The 21,599-nt window shown below is 48.9% G+C and overlaps 1 protein-coding gene across 1 annotated transcript in view; it reads left to right on the top strand.

The window, feature by feature from the left end:
- The window catches only part of LOC122939273 (trafficking protein particle complex subunit 9-like), an 80,201-nt gene extending 59,855 nt beyond the window's left edge, over window positions 1-20,346 (top strand). The window contains 4 exon segments of the mRNA XM_044295344.1: window positions 14,942-15,068; window positions 18,134-18,207; window positions 18,210-18,278; window positions 20,240-20,346. Of these exon segments, the coding sequence (XP_044151279.1) occupies window positions 14,942-15,068; window positions 18,134-18,207; window positions 18,210-18,278; window positions 20,240-20,346 (377 nt within the window).
- The last annotated feature ends 1,253 nt before the right edge of the window (window positions 20,347-21,599 follow it).

Genomic DNA, 21,599 nt, shown 5'->3' with positions numbered 1-21,599 from the left:
AGCCCAAGATCTCCAGGCTGCCCGATAAGATTTTCTGGTGCCGGGAGCCCATGCGTTGTCCAGGAGGCGTCTAGTTGCATCCGAAATGCCTTCGACCTCTCCGGGTATCCTGAGATTCGGCATGCTAACAGCTGTAGGGATCCCTCGAGCAGGAGCGGATGTCGTAGCCCCCGAGGGTCGTGAAGCAGATCCACTTGATTCGGAAGAAGAAGGGGGCACATCTATGATGAGCTCCAGCAGAGCCGGGAACCAACTCTGAGTCCCCCAAAACTGGACTACCACGACCAGGTCGGCCCTCTGGCGACGAGCCTGCAGCAGCATCCTCAGAATCATTGCGAAAGGTGGAAAAGCGTACAGAAGAGAAACGGACCAGTCCTGAAGAAAGGCATCCACCGCCTCCGGACCCGGACGCCAGCTGAAGAAGCGAGGAAGCTGTGTGTTGAGTCTCGAGGCGAAAAGGTCTATGGTTAAAGGACCCCAGACATCTGATATCACCGAGAACATCTCCGGAGCCAGCCTCCAATCACTGCTGTCCATAAAGCAGCGGGAACTCCAATCTGCTCGAGTGTTGTGGAGGCCGGGAAGGTATTCCGCCTGAACCATGATATCCTTGGAAAGGCAATAGTACCAAAAGTCCTTGGCGAGACGCGCTAGAGTACCCGAGTGGGTCCCTCCCAAACGATTGACATACCGTACGGCTGAAACATTGTCCATACGTACCCTTATGCACGCATGGGCTATCCCATTGGTGAAGCTCCGAATAGCAAAGGAACCGGACAGAAGTTCCAAGGCATTGATGTGGAGGCATGTTTCGTCCTCCGTCCAACGGCCGCCCGTGAAGATACCGTCGTAGTGGGCCCCCCAGCCCTGGAGGCTCGCATCCGTTTCCACCGTGAATTCCGGTTGAAGACCGAAAATCGCCTTGCCTTCCACGCCTCCAGGTTGTTGATCTACCAGTGGAGTTCCTCTCGAGCTTCCGAATCCAGGGTCACTGTAGCCGCTGAAGGGCACGGTAATGCAGCGGAGTCGGGAACACAGCTTGGATCGAAGAGGCTAGCAGGCCAATGATGCGGGCTAGATGACGTAGCGACAACTGGGAACGGACAGAGCGTGCCGAAGCTCCTTGCGCATAGAGCGCAACTTTGTCATAGGGAGGCTGAGCGATTCCGCGATCGAGTCCACGGTGAATCCCAGAAACTCTATCCTCTGTAGCGGGGTAAGGCAAGATTTCTCCAGGTTGAGGAGAAATCCGAGGCATGAGAGGAGATCCGATGTCCAGCGCAGGTGTACTAGCAAGGTTGACCTGGATTGGTGCATGATAAGGATGTCGTTCAGGTATACGATCAGACGTACGCCTAGACTCTGAAGCCAGGACACGGCCGGACGCATCAGCTTGGTGAAACACCAAGGCGCCGATGACAGGCTTAAAGGGAGGCAGGTGAAGCGCCAAATCTCCCCTCTACATAGGAAACTGAGCAGGTCTTTGGACTGTGTGGAAATCGGAAACGTCAGGTAAGCATCCTTGAGGTCCAATTTCACCATCTTTCTTGAGGAGGTGAATCCCCTCCATCTTGAAGTGGCGATAGTGAACCATGGTATTCAGAGCCCGCAGATTTATAACCGGGCGCATCTGACTGCCTTTCTTCTGTACAAGAAAGATAATGCTGAGGACTCCCCTGGGGGGTGGAGAAGCCCCCTCTCTCGCTAGTTTGCGGAACAGGGACATGAGTTCCAGATCTACAAGAGTGCAATCGGGCCTTGACAGCACAAAAGGAGGGCGGAGGCTTGGTGAGTCTACAAGCTCGATGTGGAAACCCCTGACTGTGGTCAAGACCCAAGGGTCTGACATGATGGCTAACCAGGCATGGAAAAAATGACGGAGTCTGCCCCCGAGGCAATGGTCCGAAAAATCCCCCACTTACCGAAAGGTCTTCTGGAATTGGAATTTCCTCGGAAGGACCTGGAGCGCCACTGGCCACCTCTGGCTGGGAAGAAGGGCGACGAGTTCCTCTGTTCCTGGAAGGGAGGTCTCTGGTTGAAGGAGCCTCGGCCCGCGCTACGGGCCTGAAAAGTGGATCGGCCGGACAGGCAGCCCATGCTACTGCCGGCCCTGGTGGAGACCCGCCCCTGAAATACTCTACGCATAGAGGATTGGGCCTTGTCTAGGCCGTACACGCCCCCACAAAGCGACTCAGGTCCTTAATAAAGGAATCGCCGAATAAAAGGCCCTGCGCATCTTTACCTGACTTGGTAAGGGCAAGGTTGGCCAACTTGGGGTCGATTTTGAACAGAATGGCCTTACGCCGTTCTATGGCTAGGGACGTATTGGCATTCCCTGTGATACATATCGCTCTTTGTACCCAGCATCGCAGTTCCTCTGGATCTATCGGAGAGCCATCTGCTTTGGCCACCTCGGCCATCTCAAACTGTTTGGTCAAAGGGCCGAATACATCCAGGAGCTTGTCCTGGCAGCTCCGCAAAGTGGAATCCAACCCTTTACGGGGGTTCTAGCCAGTCTTAGACAGGAATTGTGTCATTTTCGGATCGACAACCGGAGTGTCACAAACTTTGTTAGGGACCAGGGGCCTGGGGCACTCAGCTCTAAGCTTGTTGCGTGCCTCTTTACTGAGGGGGTGACGAATCCAGCGTTCAAGGTATTTACCTACATATTCCGCCCAAAGCCACTCCGCCGATCTCGGGTGGTGGAGGGCATCTGGGTCGAACATGAGTTCGCCCGAAGGGTCCACCAGGGAAGTGGCCAAATTGGTAGCGGATGGGGTCTGCTACCTGATCAGGGGTATCCTCCTCAGAGTGGAAACCTGCTTCCGCAAAAGCCTCCTCGTCTGAACCCCTTTCGGAGTCAGTCACTGCAAGATTGTGCTCTAGCACATTTCCACATACGCACCCGTTCTGCCTGGCGTGGCAAGGCTCTTTTGCGTGATCCTAGCACGCTTTCATGGGTGGCAGTACGCACACCAGTCACAGTCTCCTGTGAAACAGGAGGATCTAAGTTGGTAGGCTGCGGATTAATCAATGGGGCCGTCTGCAGGACCTCTCTAGGAGGGTGGGCAGTCAAGGCCTGTGAGATGCTTTGGTAAAGAATAGAGGACATTGAGCCCATAGCTGCCATAATGGCATTAGATACTGAACGCTGCAGTGCCAGCGTCTGAGCATCTTCTCCCACAATCCTAGCCTCATCAGGGGAGGGTGGGTGGCTAGTATGGGTGGATGGCTGGTCTGTACTAGACATGCTGGCAGGTAAATGAGGTAAATAGGCAATAGGGAGGAACCTAAGAAAAGCCCCAGGAGAATGAAACAGGCACCTACTAAGCCCAATCTAAGGGGAGGGAAGGCAGGTAAGGGGTTATTCACCCCACAGACTAAGGAGCAGGAGCGGGAGACTGGGAGTCCGACCGGCTGAGCAGCGATGTGGGGAATGAAGATGGCCGCCGAAATCGCGCGAGAATAGGCGAAGATACGAATCCAAAATGGCCGCCGAGATCTCGCGACCGCCGGAGAAGTAAGGTAAGGAGCGTGGACGGCACCGAGCGCCCAGAGAAACGGACTAAGGGCCCAAGGGGTGAGAAACAAACAGAGCGCTAAAAGCGACCGGACAAAAACACACAGGGGGCAAAGTGGCAGCCGGGGCGGGGTGGTTCAGAAAACGAGAGGTGAAAATGCTCTTGATAGAGAGGGGACAGGACCCCCCCCGAACCAGGTGAGAAGGGGTAACCTAAGGGAAAAAACCCCTGCATGAACAGAAATAGTTAAATATATAAGTAGATAACCAGCAGAAACAGTATAGTGCAGCACTTATCTGGTGGCAGCAGCAAAGAAAGAGGAAGATCCAGAAGAGGAGCGGCCTGTTATAGGGGCTGTCTGGGGTGGGACGGTTGTTACCATGGTTACATTGTTCTTTATGTAAATTTCTTTGCTGCTATTGGTGGACTGTAAAGGAAGAGATAGCAATAGGAGCCTCCGTGTCTTGATGTAAAACTGTCATAATAGTGCAAAAGACAGAGTTAGGCCTTACGCACACGGCCGTTGCCCGACTGTGCCCATATTGCGGCCCTCAAACAGTGGGTGCACCTTGCATCACGGATGCGGACCCATGCTCTTGAATAGGTCCGCAATCCGGAAGGTGCTGTGCGGAATGGAGTCACTGAACCCTATGGAGTGCACAACTTTTTTGAGGTGCGTACCGTTGGATGCGGATGGCAGACCTCATTCAAGCAATTTGCGGTCGGTAAATTGAAGTGAATTTGCAGGTGCGCGTCACCATAGTTAAAAATACAAAAGTAAAAGTAAACACGATGCACTAGCGCTCTGCAGACATAGACTATATGGACTAATGCTTTATTCACTAGGTAAATTAATAGAAGGGACTTACTATTAATATTTTGATCATAGTCATTTGTGCCCATCCACTACGACAAGGTGACCTCTTTTGGATGGGAACCTACGCTATGCAATGGAGGCAGTCTCACCTACAAATGCATACACCTACATATGTAGTAGTTTTCATCTGTGGTTATCATTATTATTATTGTAGAGGTCACAGATTTCCGCTGCCGTCCTCAGTGTTCATGGTGCGGTCATTACACCGCGGTGATGAGTGGTTTGGACAGATCGCTCTTATGTTCATTGTGATATACAGTGTGTTCAGCAGTGTATATTATGTGACTGTGTGCATTCTGTTTTATCTGCGGGCTCCCTCCTCCCCTGTTGTCCTATTGCTTGGCTTTGATTGTGTATATGACCCTAGTGTGTTGTGTGTTGGGGTCTCACGCCTGTACGGCCGCCTTTAACTTCCCAAGGAGTCACCCGGCCACACAACCGTCCCGGTGAGAAAACCGCTGAAAAACAGTCCTCAATGCAGTTTGCTGGTGAGCTGCTGCAGCGGCCACTGCAGGTGAAATGTGGTATTACAGAGGACCCCTTCCGTGAACTGACCACCATCTAACGCATGGTGCAGATTCGCGGAGTCCTCCACAATCGGAGCAGCTCTTTGTCATGTTTGAGTCTCGTTACCTCTGATATACTCTACATCCCATAACTCCCCGCGGCTCTGGTTTTATCCCCAGCGTCCTGCCTGAGTCACGGGCCTGACCGCCCACGCTGTGATTGACAGATGCGCCGGCGGTTATCAGCAGGTCCCATGTTCTCTGAGCGATCATCTCCCAGCAGACTCTGCCTCGTGATGTCGCTGCTCATACTTTATGATGCGAAGTGGCAGAGCGTCAAGACCATCAATCTCCCGCCTGGCCCGGGCTACTCGACAGAAATGATAGGAGCCCGACCTGCGGACCATTAACCCATTCATTGTCTGCAGACTGTAATCTCTACTTCTGAAAAACCCATACAGATCTCCAGTATCCAGTCCAGATCTGTCCGTACATCCACTGCGGAGGATGCCCAGACCCAGGACCTTACCTGCACCCCTACTACCCTTCAGGCCTGACTCCTGTGAGATACATGCGTCTTCCTTAAAGGGATGTGCTGAATTAGAAAAGCATGGCTGCTTTCTATCAGAAACAGCGCCATATCTGGCCACTGCTGTCTTGTAATACTCTGTGCCGCTGTGGATCTTGCTCCTCCTCGTATTTATGACCTTTCACACGACCAGCAGACTCCTCTCCTAAAATACTCTGTGCTTCCACTTGTCTCCCTCTCACCCCTCTTGATGTTGCCCCCCCCCCCCCCTGATGTCCAGACCTCTATTCACTGACAGTACCACATGAGTGGACAGGTCACTGCACCCCACCAACTCAGCCCATTGCTCTTCTGAAATACTCTGTGCTGCTGGGGAATCCTGGTCCTGTAAGGCCCCTTTCACACGGGCGAGTATTCCGCGCGGATGCGATGCGTGAGTTGAACACATTGCACCTGCACTGAATCCGGACCCATTCATTTCTATGGGGCTGTGCACACGAGCGGTGATTTTCACGCATCACTTGTGCGTTGCGTGAAAATCGCAGCATGTTCTATATTCAGCATTTTTCACGCAACGCAGGCCCCATAGAAGTGAATGGGGCTGTGTGAAAATCGCAAGCATCCGCAAGCAAGTGCGGATGCGGTGCGATTTTCACGCACCGTTGCTAGGAGACGATCGGGTTGGGGACCCGATCATTATTATTTTCCCTTATAACACGGTTATAAGGGAAAAAAAATTGCATTCTTAATACAGAATGCATAGTACAATAGGGCTGGAGGGGTTAAAAAATAAAAATAAAATAACAAATAATATAACTCACCTTAATCCACTTGATCGCGCAGCCCGGCTTCTCTTCTGTCTTCATCTTTGCTGTGCACAGGAAAAGGACCTTTGATGACGTCACTGCGCTCATCACATGGTCCGTCACACGGTCCATCACCATGGTAAAAGATCATGTGATGGACCATGTGATGAGTGCAGTGACGTCATCAAAGATCCTATTCCTGTGCACAGCAAAGATGAAGACAGAAGAGAAGCCGGGCTGCGCGATCAAGTGGATTAAGGTGAGTTATATTATTACTATTATTTTTTAAACCCCTCCAGCGCTATTGTACTAAGCATTCTGTATTCAGAATGCTATTATTTTTTTTCCTTATAACCATGTTATAAGGGAAAATAATACAATCTACAGAACACCGACCCCAAGCCCGAACTTCTGTGAAGAAGTCCGGGTTCGGGTCTGGGTACCAAACATGCCGATTTTTCTCACGCGCGTACAAAACGCATTAGTGTTTTGCACCCACGTGGAAAAAAACGCAAACATGGAACGCAATCGCAGTGAAAACTGACTTGCTTTAGTGTCAAAATTGCACAATTTTCCCTGAACGCATCCGGCTCCAATACGCAACGCCCGTGTGAAAGGGGCCTAACTCTTAGTCTATATTCTTCTCCTTGTGTCCAGTCCTTCGTCATGATGCTGTACTTATTGCATCATGATGTGAGCAGACGTGAAGCTGTGCCTCCCGGGATCTGCTCATTCATCTCCTGAAATACTCTGTGCTGCTTGTGCAGTCTTACTCCAATTTTTATCATTAGTGATATCTGCACCTGGGGCTTTGAGGCTCCGTTTACAGGGATAAAATCCACAATTGAATCAGCTGTTTTCCGTGGTGTAATCCACAATCAAAACACCCTGAACACCTTCCATTGAGTTCAATGGGAACAACGTCACCAAGTGCACAAGTGTGATGTCAGGTCTGCGGATTTTGAATCTGATGCGGTTGCAGATTTCCATCGACATCAATGGGCGAAGTAGAAAACCTGCTACGACTGAGTGTATCATGTGAACCTGTCCATAAAGCATTTATATGTCTGATAGTGTCATCCCATCTGACACTTGGCATTTTGCTTCTCAGGTTTACACCAGTCTAGCTGACACTTGGCATTGTGCTTCTCTAGCTGGTGGCTTTATACTAGTTCAACTGACACTTGGCATTGTGCTTCTCAGGCTGGGGGCTTTAAACCAGTCCAGCTGACACTTGGCATTGTGCTTCTCAGGCTGGAGGCTTTACACCAGCCAAGCTGACACTTGGCATTGTGCTTCTCAGGATGGTAGCTTTATACTAGTCCAGCTAACACATGGCATTGTGCTTCTCAGGCTGAAGGCTTTACTCCAGTCCAGCTGACACTTGGCATTGTGCTTCTTGGACTGGTGGCTTTACACCAGCTCAGCTGACATTTGGCATTGTGCTTCTCAGGCTGGTGGCTTTATGCTAGTCCAACTGACACTTGGCATTCTGCTTCTCAGGCTGGGGGCTTTACACCAGTCCAGCTGACACTTGGCATTGTGCTTCTCAGGCTGGTGGCTCTATGCCTTGATTCATTCTCGTCTTGACTACTGCAACGCATTACTAATCGGTCTCCCTCTCACTAAACTCTCCCCTCTTCAGTCTGTTCTAAATGCTGCAGCCAGGCTCATCTATCCATCCAACCGCTACACTGATGCTACTAGCCTGTGCCAGTCACTTCACTGGTTGCCCATTCACCATAGAATACAGTTCAAACTTCTCCCCCTCACCCACAAAGCTCTCCACAGTGCTGCACCTCCATACATCTCCTCCCTCATCTCCATCTACCACCCTACTCATGCTCTCCACAGTGCTGCACCTCCATACATCTCCTTCCTCATCTCCATCTACCACCCTACTCGTGCTCTCCACAGTGCTGCACCTCCATACATCTCCTCCCTCATCTCCATCTACCACCCTACTCGTGCTCTCTACAGTGCTGCACCTCCATACATCTCCTCCCTCATCTCCATCTACCACCCTACTCGTGCTCTCCACAGTGCTGCACCTCCATACATCTCCTCCCTCATCTCCATCTACCACCCTACTCGTGCTCTCCACAGTGCTGCACCTCCATACATCTCCTTCCTCATCTCCATCTACCACCCTACTCGTGCTCTCCACAGTGCTGCACCTCCATACATCTCCTCCCTCATCTCCATCTACCACCCTACTCGTGCTCTCTACAGTGCTGCACCTCCATACATCTCCTCCCTCATCTCCATCTACCACCCTACTCGTGCTCTCCACAGTGCTGCACCTCCATACATCTCCTCCCTCATCTCCATCTACCACCCTACTCATGCTCTCCACAGTGCTGCACCTCCATACATCTCCTTCCTCATCTCCATCTACCACCCTACTCGTGCTCTCCACAGTGCTGCACCTCCATACATCTCCTCCCTCATCTCCATCTACCACCCTACTCGTGCTCTCTACAGTGCTGCACCTCCATACATCTCCTCCCTCATCTTCATCTACCACCCTACTCGTGCTCTCCACAGTGCTGCACCTCCATACATCTCCTCCCTCATCTCCATCTACCACCCTACTCGTGCTCTCCACAGTGCTGCACCTCCATACATCTCCTCCCTCATCTCCATGTACCACCCTACTCGTGCTCTCCGCAGTGCTGCACCTCCATACATCTCCTCCCTTATCTCCATCTACCACCCTACTCGTGCTCTCCACAGTGCTGCGCCTCCATACATCTCCTCCCTCATCTCCATCTACCACCCTACTCGTGCTCTCCGTTCTGTTAGCGACCTAAGATTAATAACCTCCAGAATTCATACCTCGCACTCCCGTCTTCAAGACTTTTCTTGAGCTGCACCTACTCTTTGGAATACTCTGCCCCGGAATACTAGGTCAATCCACAACTTCTCCACCTTCAAACGTGCCTTAAAAACACATCTTTTCAGGCAGGCTTATCAAGCTACCTAAACTGACTATTCCCCGACTAAACCTCCCCCCACCAACTCCTCTGGCCTAAACTGAATCCTCTAGTAGTCCCAAAGCCGAAGCAGATCAGCCGGCACCACTCCTGTTGGTTCAATAATGGCTCAAATCCTACTTATCACAATCGACTACCTTATGTGTCACCCCCAATTCCTCATAGATTGTAAGCTCTTGCGAGCAGGGCCCTGACTCCTAGTGTTTAAGTTGCATATTATCCAGTTATATTTGTTTTGTATATGAACCTTATGAACTTGTAAAGCGCTGTGTAATATGGTGCCGCTATATAAATAAATATTATTATTATTATACCAGTCCAGCTGACGCTTGGAATTGTGCTTCTCAGGCTGGAGGGTTTACACCAGCCAAGCTGACACTTGGCATTGTGCTTCTCAGGATAGTAGCTTTATACTAGTCCAGCTAACACATGGCATTGTGCTTCTCAGGCTGAAGGCTTTACACCAGTCCAGCTGACACTTGGCATTGTGCTTCTCAGGCTGGAGGCTTTACATCAGCCAAGCTGACACTTGGCATTGTGCTTCTCAGACTGGAGGCTTTACACCAGACCAGCTGACACTTGGCATTGTGCTTCTCAGGCTGGGGGCTTTACATCAGCCAAGCTGACACTTGGCATTGTGCTTCTCAGGATAGTAGCTTTATACCAGTCCAGCTAACACATGGCATTGTGCTTCTCAGGCTGGAGGCTTTACATCAGCCAAGCTGACACTTGGCATTGTGCTTCTCAGGCTGGGGGCGTTACACCAGACCAGCTGACACTTGGCGTGCTTCTCAGACTGGGGGCTTTACACCAGACCAGCTGACACTTGGCATTGTGCTTCTCAGGCTGGGGGCTTTACATCAGCCAAGCTGACACTTGGCATTGTGCTTCTCAGGATGGTAGCTTTATACTAATCCAGCTGACACTTGGCATTGTGCTTCTGTGGTTGGTGGAGATGAAAGGGTCCGATGTTTGTGCCTGCTATATAAAGGAGTTGTCCAAAATATACAAACATGGCTGCTTTCTCCTGTCCACAGGTTGCATGCAGCATGGCAGGTCAGCCTCATTCAGTATAGCCGAGCTGCAGGTGTGGCGCTGTTTCTGAGGGAAATCAGCCCTGTTTTTCTAACCCTGCAGGTTTAATGGAAGTGATCCTTGAAGTGACTGATCTCCTCGGCTTTGATTGTCTGCATATGAAGCCATTTTCCTTAAATTACTTACCTTCCTAATTATTTGCAATTAGATGAAATCTCCGCCGTGTCACATGACACTTCACTTCCTTGGCTCCTGTCGCTTAAATCAATTGAGCCCATTAGGCATCTACCAAGTGTCCTTCCGAGGCGTCCTCTGACTGTCGTCCAAATGCGATTTTTATTTTTAGGTGTTATTAATCCTCATCTGGGACGCTGGATGGTCCGGGGGACGAACTTGAGAGCAGAATGCGTCTCGTTCATGACCTTAATATCTGGGAGCGTGAAGATGCGATGAGCTATGAAAAGTGATGTCGTCATGAGAAAATCAGAGACTGTGTGCCTCCAGTGCAGGGACAAAGCCGCCATGTTGTGTTACTGCGCCACTAGGATGAGCTAGCAGCAGCACAGAGTATTTGAGTATGGGCTAGTCATTCAGACTAAAATCACAGAGATAATGGAAAGAACATGTTTTATGCAGCGCAGAGGATTTCAGGAGAGGCGTGTGCTGATCTTGTGGGGGTGGTGGGGGGACACACACACACACACACACACACACACAGCCTTTACATAGTGGAAGCAAGCATCAGGATCCCCAGCAGAACAGAGTTTTTCAGAAGAGGAGTGCACTGATCTTGTGGGAAGGACATAGAGAGTTACATAGTAAAAGGATCAGGGTCACAGCAATGCAGAGTATTTCAGGAGAGGCGTTTTCTGATCTTGTGGGAAGGACACAGACTGAGAGCTACAAAGTGGACGGAGCAGGGTCCCTGCAGCACAGAGTATTACAGGAGAGGAGTGTGCTGATCTTTTGGGAAGGACACAGACTGAGAGCTACATAGTGGACGGAGCAGGGTCCCAGCAGCACAGAGTATTACAGGAGAGGAGTGTGCTGAGCTTTTGGGAAGGACACAGACTGAGAATTACATAGTGGACGGAGCAGGGTCACAGCAGCACAGAGTATTACAGGAGAGGAGTGTGCTGATCTTTTGGGAAGGACACAGACTGAGAGTTACATAGTGGACGGAGCAGGGTCTCAGCAGCACATAGTATTACAGGAGAGGCGTGTGCTGATCTTTTGGGAAGGACACAGACTGAGAGTTACATAGTGGACGGAGCAGGGTCTCAGCAGCACAGAGTATTACAGGAGAGGAGTGTGCTGATCTTTTGGGAAGGATACAGACTGAGTTACATTGTGCTGCTGTGACCCTGCTCCGTCCACTGAGTATTACAGGAGAGGTCTGTGCTGATTGTGTAGACGTCACAGGATGAGAGTTACATAGTGAATAGAGCAGGGCCCCCAGCAGCACAGAGTATTTCAGGAGAGGAGTGTGCTGATCTTGTGGGAGGACACAGACTGAGAGTTACATAGTGAAGGAGCAGGGTCCTCCCAGCAGCACAGAGTATTATAGGAGAGGAGTGTGCTGATCTTGTGAGAGGTCACAGACTGAGAGTCAAGGTGGCCGTACAGCAGTGATGGGCTTCAGCAGAACACTCATTCCACTGACAGCTATTACTATACACATGCACTCAGCGCAGCCGAGCATGCACGTGTTCTTAATCAGGAGAGGGGACTAAGCCGATCCCAGACACCTCTGGTAGCAGTGTATCTTCCTGGAAACCAAAAAGATCAGGCATGTTGAAATCCAATCGCCTGTTCCTTAGCTCCATGAATAGAGTTGAGAGGCCCCCCATATACATTATATAATCAGCCCGTCCTGATGAAATCGGCATTTGATGTGTACCTGTACGTTATAAAAGGAGTAGGGTCTCCAGCAGTGCAGAGTATTTCAGGAGGGAACTCTTCTCATCTTGTGGGGGGGTTCCCAGCAGCACAGAGAACTTAAGGTTTACATGATTAATGTAAAAAATGAAAATCCGACATCATATAGGACATGACAGTCTCTTTCTAACAAAACTAGAACCAGCCCTGGACCTCACATGGATCCAGAGATCTCCTCATTCATTGCTCTGCTGGATTTATATCAAGCTGACCGCTCAAGGGGGCGTGTCTTTTCTGCTACAGCTCTGCTCTCCCTATCACAGCTCAGGGGGCGTGTCCATGCTCTCCCTATCACAGCTCAGGGGGCATGTCCGTGCTCTCCCTATCACAACTCAGGAGGCGGTTGAATGATGAAACTGAGCATGTGCGGCCATCTCAGTGATCTGGACAAAGAAATAAGAATAAAAACAAACAGCAGGTGGCGCTGTACAGAGACATTTTATTGAATAACTCATTTTTAATTACATGTAATTGCAAAAGTATTCAGATCCAGATCCAGGTGCTGGGTGGAAAACTGTAGAATATGTTTCATGGGACAACCCCCTTTAAGGAGAGACGCTGTATTTGTACTCCTGGATGTCGCATGACTTTTTGCTGGATCGGAACAAATACCCTGAACTATAATGACCAGTCCCAGGTAACGCTCCCCTGCTGCTGCTGCCTGCTCCTATTTAACCGCCATCCATTTTGTCTCTGATATTCGTTCACCGCCAGCGGGACATTGGCTCCAGTGATCGCAAAATGTGTCATCCGCTAATTGCATGGATCAATCACAGAATTGCTGCTCTGGAGGCCCCTGCGCAGCCGATTATTACCCTTTACCCCACTCCTTATCCTCACTGACCTGTAGCGAATACAATTCCGGTGCGGCTACACGAGAAGTGAAGTTATTAAGACCTGGCCCTGACAATGTAGACGAATGTGACTTTATTACCCTAATTAAACAGCTATTTTTAATGCACCGGCGTCTGCGCCGGGCCCGGACCGCCAGGCTGCCTCCAGCTCCACTACCTTGGCCGTGCCACCTTATCTGCTGAGCTTGCAGACCGCGCAGCCTTTGTTCTGGAAGATGCATAAAAGCCGTGCAACTCATTTTAGCCGAGCAAATCCATCACCCGGCGGCTCAGATACAAGAGGTAAATGGAGCAGGCAGTGATTCCGGCCGGAACAGCTACAGCGTGCGACTCCGAGATCGATAAAACCTTCACAAGGAAGGGGACGAGGTCTGCAGCCCCAACACCCTGCTCGCTGACAGTCTGCAAGGTCAACTCCACTCAGTTTATGTAATTTCAGGATACCACCCATGTCCCTCATCTAGTTCCCCTCGTCACTGTGTGTGTGGGGAGGGTCGTGAAGGATGGGACTTTTAGTGGTGACCAGTGGAGGTGCAGCTGGACCCCAGTGCAAGGTCCGTACCAGGTCCCACCTACCATGTGCTACTTATAATGCTGGTGTTGTCCTATGTGCCTGGGTGCAGTTGCTACTTCTCCACCCCTTGTAGCACCAATTGGATAGTGGCTGACTGTACAGGGGGCATCCCCAACTGGTAACATCCAACTGGACCTTTATTGGAAACTGCTGGCAATTCATTCAAAAACTTCTAGTAGGAATAAGAGAGGAACTGCACAGCATAAGAATAAAGGCTCCAGAATTGTTATTAAATAGGAAATGCAAGTAGTACTGAAACAGACATGTCAGGTGGGGTGAGAGGTCCTCTTTAATACATGTACCGCAGATGTCGTCTCTTTAAAGATGGCGCCCGCTCCAGAGCAGAGAAAGTACCTTAGACACTGGGGATTAATGTCTGTGATTAGCGATAACTTCAATCGCAGACTCAAATGTGCTCATGGCATCTGAGCGCAGCAAAGCGCAACGCTCCCGGGACTGGAACACCTCCCATTTGCACGATTGGGGGATTTGTTCATTCCCTACCGCAGCCTCAGTCCCCCTGAAGGATCCGAGGCTACCACAGCTAGGTTCCTATGGAGACCCCCAAAAAGATTTTAAAAATATAATGGTCAATTTGCCTTTTTTTTTTTCCGTTGTTTCACTTCCCCCCCCAAAATAAATTTAATAAAAAGTGATCAAAAAGACTCAAAAGTGCAGTGCATTGATGCCGTTAAAGGGGTTTCGCATACCCCACTCTCCTGGACAGACCTGTGAAGGAAAGCATGCTCACTTGCTTTCTGGCCCCGGCTCTTCTGCTCAGGTCCCTGGATGTAAACTTCTGTTTTGACGCCGCTGCAGCCAATTGCTGGCTGCAGCGCTGACCTGCTCACTTTACGTCACATGACCATTTGTCATGACACAAGCAGAACAGGTCACTGCTGCGCCCAGTGATTGGCTGCGGCTGCGTCAAAACGGAAGTTTGCATCCAGGGACCCAAGCGGAGCCGCAGAGGTCGGAGAGCGCAGGAACCGGGAGCAGGTAAGTATGCTCGTCTTCGCAGGTCTGCCTAGGAGGAGTGGATGGTTGGCCAACCCCCGTCCCCCTTCCAAAACGTGCACAACCCCTTTAAGGTAGAAGGTCCAGGCAGGGCTCTACCTATTATCTCTTATTACAATGGAGGAGAAGTTCCCTCAGGTAGATCAGACCCAGGCTTTAGTTTGCTTCCTTACCACTTACATGCCAGTCTTGGCTGGTTCTCTGGAAGGCTTGGTGGCTTCATAGGTCCATTGGACGGGTCCTTGTAATCTGACTTCTCAATTGTTTTCCTTTCCCTCCCGTCTATAGAGAAGAAGGACGTGGCGCAGAGCCTGGAGAGCTACACCTCCAAATGTGCAGGGACCATGGAAGCCATTAACCTACCTGAAGGCCTGACGCTGCCTCCTGTGCCCTTCACTAAGCTGCCAATTGTGAGGTGGGTACCATGAGATGCTTTCTCTTCCTTGTGTACTTTATCTATTTGTTGTGACCGCCAAGACCGAAAACTTTCTTAAAGCAGTTGCCACATCTCCTAGAATTTCTGGGGTCTCCTGAACTCCGAGCATCAAGCCCTCCTGGACATAGACTCCCGTCACTTTTAAGTCCTTCAGTAAAGAGAAGTGCAGGAGCGGGAAGAAGTGCATATCTGGGGGTCTGAATTAAGGGTTAGGGGGGCATGGTCTGGGGTCTATTTTTTAAGATGGTCTAGTCTGGGATCTATATCGAGGGTCTGAGGTCTTTATTTAGGAATTCTGGTCTGGAGTCAGTGAAGTCTAGACTGGGGTCTGCTTTTCTTTAAGCGAGTCTATTTTTCAATGAAAAAATAACAAAAATAAAATCGCCCTCCACATATTTGGTATTGCTGCACTACATAACAGTCATCGTACAATTTATCTTGTATGGTGAACGCTGTGAAAAACAAATGTCAGAATAGTTGTTTTTGATTATTGGCCACCAGAAGAGCGGAATAAAAAGTGGGCAAAAAAAATTATGTACCCTAAAATAATGCCAATAAAAACTACAAGTCATCCTACAAAAATCAAGCCCTCACACACCTCCGTAGAATGTAAAATAAAAAATGTTATGGGTCATTGGGATGCGGTTATTGAGAAACATTTTCTTTTTTTTTTTTTTTTTTTAAAGGGGTTTTGATTGTGCAAAAGTAGTAACACCCCCCCTCAAAAAAAACAAAAAACAAAAAAAGAACCTGTATATTTGGTATCCCAGTAATCGTACTGACCAGAGAACAAAGTTATAATGTTATTTATAAGCCTCATTGACACGTCGGTGTTCTCCACGGGCAACACATGTCCCCATTCACTTTAATCTGTGTATTCAGATATCAGTGTTTTAGCACCGTCTATGGGTCCGTGTTTTTAGCACTCAAGCACGCTCTATTTTGTCCGTGTTCACGGATCCATCACGCCCATTATAGTCTATGGGTCCGTGAACGCCGCGGATGTAACACGGTGTGTTTCACGGATCGTTAGGAAAAGAAGCTTTGAAAATTATTTTTCAGCTGTGCAGAGTCAGTGAAAGACGGACAGCAAAAAACAGACACACAGACCCAACACGGATCCATCACGGATCCATCACTGGCCACCTTCTCGCGGATTTGAGCACGGACACGGATGTGTGAATGAGGCTTTATAAATAGTTAAACTGTTTGATGATGTTCCCAGAAATGGTTAACACAAGTTTTTCCAGTAAGTTATGTGCACCCCATAGTTCTGCTATTGTAAACGACCACTTGTCCCACAAAAAACGAGCCCTCAAACGGCTGCATTGAAGGAAAAAAAAAAATAAATAAAATAAAAAAAAAAGTTGGTCAGTAGGGCCCAAAACAGGCTGGTCGCTGAGGGTCTAATGGGGCATGATCTGGGGTCTGTATTTGGGCGGTCATTTTATTTTTTTATTTTTTTGGGGGGGGGGGGGGGGGTCTAGTTGTCCTGTGTTTTTTAGGGAGTTTACTTTGGTTTCTGTATTAATGGGGTCTGATCTAGTGTCTGTATTTTGTAGGTTTCTGTCTGTTTTGGGGTCTGCATTTTTGAGGGTCGGAGGTTTGTATTTCTTAGGAGTTCTGGAGTCTGTATTTGTTTAGGGGTCTGGGTTTATATTTAGGGGGGTCTTTATTTATAGGGTCCTGTCTGGGTCAGTAGGGTCACCACATTTGTGATTTAAATTGGGGGCATCATGCAGTATAAATGGGGGGGGGGGGCTAGTGTACAAATGTTGCTTCTCAGAATCTCCCCAGTGTCCTTTCTCCTTTCTTAAAAATCTCCTCACCCTGTTGGGAAGCTGATTGAGTCAGGGGGGAATAAAGTATTCCATAATGTCTACGGAGATAAAAAGCTCTTCAGCTCTCAGCGTTTCAACTCCTCACCACTTTCAAGATCTCTGCTTGCTGTACGTAAATGGCAGCATGTTCATTACTGTGTACCAGAGCTCTCTTGTATCAAACCCACCAATTGGACTTGACAAGGAAGGGATGATGATCAGAATCTCCCTGTTCGCTGACAGCAAGCGGAGGGTCTTGCAATGATAATGAATTTTAACACAAAGCACGTTAGAAATTTTCAGAACTTTTCTCTACGTACATCAATAAGCTTCATATACTGGAGGGCTCCTTCAGGGTCAGGATGTTGTAGAGCGGTAATCGTATACTCTCTGCTATTCTGAGGGCAGGCTGCTGTACAGCGGGTGTCCTACAAGGGGTTAACTGCCGAGTGATATGATAAATGGACGGGCTGCTCTGTGTCCCATAAGGCGGATCTTTGATCTGCTCATACACAGCGTTTCAGTAATGGGGGTCACCTCCTGCAGCGATTGTCAACCCCCTCGATGTCTCTCATCTCCGCAACAAAGTGGAAAAGTTCTCGAAAGGTGAGTTTCCACGTTCAGGCGGCTGCTCCAGAATTCCCGGAGATCTCCATTATACTGGCATCGTCTCTTTCTTCTTACTAAATAAAGCCGAATGTCAGCAACACCAATAAGAAAGAAGGCAAAAAAGGTGGACTGTCCCCTGACATTGGGGATGAAGGTCACACGGCTGTTACCCAGGAGGGAACGTCGGTGCAGAATTCTGTGCTGATTTAATATATCTTTGTGGCAGCGATGGCTTTGTTTTTCTGATACAAAGCTCCAAACCTCCTGCATAGAGGCAGAATTTAACCATAGCGTGCTACTTCTTGCAGCCGCCACTAGAGGGAGCTCCCGGCATACTGTCTGAGTTCAGTGTATGACAGTTTGCAGGGAGCTCCCTCTAGTGGTGGCCATTCTACCCAGGTTTTGTGTCCATGCGATTAAATCCCCGTAAATTTACTATTCGATAAATGACACCGGGAAAGGGTTGAAGCGCGTTTCTCCCGGGAATCATTTTTCCAGTACCAAATATAAGCACTTGAGTCAGATTTTCAGACGGTCTGGATTAACAGATCACGGATTGCAGGAATTTCATGGTACCCGCATACTTATTTTACAATGACCTCTCTTCTTCTCCAGGTCAGTGAAGCTTCTGAACCTTCCAATTATCCTACGGCCACAGAAGGTGAAGAATTTACTAGGCCAGAAGCTCTCCATAAAAGCCCCTTCATCTACTCCCCGATCATTGCCCACAACCGCAGCGAGGAGAAGAACAAGAAAATCGGTAAGTGTCCCCGGCACTCTATAGGCACAGGTTACAGATTGCAGTTGGGACAATTGGTCCACCTGGACTTCACTGTTAACCAACCTCCTTATGCATTATATGGCGGTATTATATGGAGACCAAGTTAAATTTTTATTTGGGATTTGAATGCCAGTGTTGTGTGAGCACTATATGGTAGAATTATTTGGATACTGTATGGAAGTTTTATTGAGGTATTGTATGGTGGTAGAATTTGGTCTCTGAATGGCAGTATTACATGGGCATAGTATGGAAGTATTATTTGGTGACTGTGAAACGGTGGGCTAGTTGTACCCCAGGATTTCTAAGAGTTGTTGAACTCATCTAATTTCCCATCTAATTTCCCACAATGCATTTGTATGTGGTAACTGGAAATCGGCAGAACTGTGAATGCAGCTCTGGATATGAAGGGAGAAGAAATTCTTTTGTAGGTTCAGTTCTCTGCAAGATGAGTAGTGCATGCAGGTGAGGTTTCCCTTTAAACCCCTAAGCTATGGGGTTAGATTAGTATTAGTAGTATTAGTATTATTTTTTATTTTGAGTATTAAACACAAGAAAAACAATATAAATGTGGTATCGATGTAATCGTAGAACAAAATAAAAATAAAAACTGTGGAAGAATTCCACCCCGTTTAGAATATTTTTCTACAGTCTTATATAACATGCTGCCATTAGAAAGTACAACTTCTCCTAACAAAAACAAGCCCTTATGCGGTTATGTGAACGGAAAAATAAAAAAGTTATGGCTCCGGTAAGGCAGGGAGTAAAAAAACGGAAAATTGCTGCATCAGGAAGGGGTTAATTAAACTTCTCTATACAAACGCCTCTATTTATCCTTGAGGGACCTGACCACTTCTCCCTGACACCTGTTCACTACCTCCAAGAACTAGGTTTAAAACTTGAAGAAGCTTCACAATCTTCCCCGCTAATTAAACGCTCTGCCGCCTCGTATTTCATCTTAACGACCCAGTGACGGCTGCGGGCGAGCAGAGTCGTGGTTGTGACAGTGCCGGTGAGAGGGATCAATATGGCGGCCGGGGAGAATGCAGAGTGATTAGGTCTGAGTCTGTCGGAGCTCTCCTTCCTGTTGATAAATATTACAGGGGGCGCTGAAATCACCGCATGATGGGGATGTAGTGCTTGTTTACCGTCGGACATGATTCCTGTCAGATAGCATTATTTCCGTGAGGAAAAAACAACTTCTGCAGACGCAAAATAGTTTTCTTGAGGCCGAGTCTTGAGTCTACAGCCATTGTTAATAAAGTGGCGGGTGACGCACTGGTCCATGACGCGTTTTCTATACTGGATATTTATCTATGTCCAGTGTCAGGAGATGGACACTCTCTGCCGACATGTATGCTACTGTAATGAGGAAAGGGTTAATCTTTCTAATATACCTTCTATTACAGTTCCTTACCATGTGGCAGATCTCTGCTCTGCTTGCTGTCAGTGAAGGGAAACATACAAGCCAAATATTAAACGGCTTGTTACATTTGCACCCAGTCTAGACAATCCTCTGTGGACTCCAGACTGATACATGTCACCTGCACTGATACATTGTAGCAAACGATCTGGGCAGGAGAGAGATGTTTATCTCTGAGGATTGCCTTGACTGGATACCATTATAGCGAACCCTCAGCTGGGCGATTATTTGAATTAATTAAGAATTAAGAAAATCAAAACTTTTTTGTCTGGAGTAGTGTATCATCGCAGCCTGTGCTGCCCATGGCAGAGACTGATCAGACCGCGCTGATACACTGTGCCAGATTACAGCGGAAGCTCAGCTACAGTCAGCAGTTATGAGCATTAGGGGTGCTAAGTGTCAGATGCCCACCAATCAGTTATTGGCAACCTATTCTAAAGCTAGGTTATCAATATTAGGACCACGGAGATCCCCTTTATGTTAATTAAGTCTTTCTTGATGCTTGAGTTCGCTGCTTAAGATTCTCCACCATATTTGTCTCTGAACCCATTCTATTTTGAGCTCTCCAGTGGTGTAGGGCAAGGAATGAGCAGATTTGTGGCCTTGAGTGAGCTGAAAGGAACCTAAGACAGTGCAGAGGTGGTAATGCAAAGATGAACCTCAGAGAAAGAGCTGAGGTGCAACTGGAGATGAGAGGTGAAGCTAGGAGTGAGCTGGGGTGGGCCTAAGAGAAGCAGAAGTGTGATTGGAGATGAGAGGTGGAGCCAGGAGTGAGCTGGGCCTCAGAGAAGCAGAAGTGTGATTGGAAATGAGAGGTGGAGCTAGGAGTGAGCTGGGGTTGGGCCTAAGAGAAGCAGAAGTGTGATTGGAGATGAGAGGTGGAGCTAGGAGTGAGCTGGGGTTGGGCCTAAGAGAAGCAGAAGTGTGATTGGAAATGAGAGGTGGAGCTAGGAGTGAGCTGGGGTTGGGCCTCAGAGAAGCAGAAGTGTGATTGGAGATGAGAGGTGGAGCTAGGAGTGAGCTGGGGGGGCCTAAGAGAAGCATAAGTGTGATTGGAGATGAGAGGTGGAGCTAGGAGTGAGCTGGGGTTGGACCTAAGAGAAGCAGAAGTGTGATTGGAGATGAGAGGTGGAGCCAGGAGTGAGCTGGGCCTCAGAGAAGCAGAAGTGTGATTGGAGATTAAGTGAAGCTAGGAGTGAGCTGGGGGGGCCTAAGAGAAGCAGAAGTGTGATTGGAGATGAGAGGTGGAGGTAGGAGTGAGCTGGGGTTGGGCCTCAGAGAAGCAGAAGTGTGATTGGAGATGAGGTGGAGCTAGGAGTGAGCTGGGGTTGGGCCTTAGAGAAGCAGAAGTGTGATTGGAGATGAGAGGTGGAGCTAGGAGTGAGCTGGGGTGGGCCTAAGAGAAGCAGAAGTGTGATTGGAGATGAGAGGTGGAGCTAGGAGTGAGCTGGGGTGGGCCTAAGAGAAGCAGAAGTGTGATTGGAGATGAGAGGTGGAGCTAGGAGTGAGCTGGGGTGGGCCTGAGAAGCTGAAGTGTGATTGGAGATAGGGTAGCCAGGAGTGAGCTGGGGTGGGCATAAGAGAAAGCAAGAGTGCGACTGGAGATGAAGGTGAACTTGGATTGAACTGAGGAGGGGTTTTAGAGGAAGCAGGTGTGCTATTAGAAATGAAGGTGGAGCTTGGAGTAAGCAGGGGGGGGGCTTAGAGGACGCAGGAGTATGACTGGAGTAAGGAAGTGGGCTACGAGTGATCTGAGGTGGGACTGGAGGTGAGCAGAGGTGGACTGTGAAGAAGAGTGTGGTGAGCAGAGGAGGACTGGGGGAGGACTGGGCGGTACTGAAAAGGGGCTGGTAGTTTCTAGCACTGGAGTATTGAAACAC

Source organism: Bufo gargarizans, chromosome 5, assembly GCF_014858855.1.
Source record: "Bufo gargarizans isolate SCDJY-AF-19 chromosome 5, ASM1485885v1, whole genome shotgun sequence".
NCBI classification, from domain to species: Eukaryota; Metazoa; Chordata; class Amphibia; order Anura; family Bufonidae; genus Bufo; species Bufo gargarizans.
Note: the sequence above shows the minus strand (reverse complement) of the source record. Positions and strands in the feature narration are given on the sequence as shown.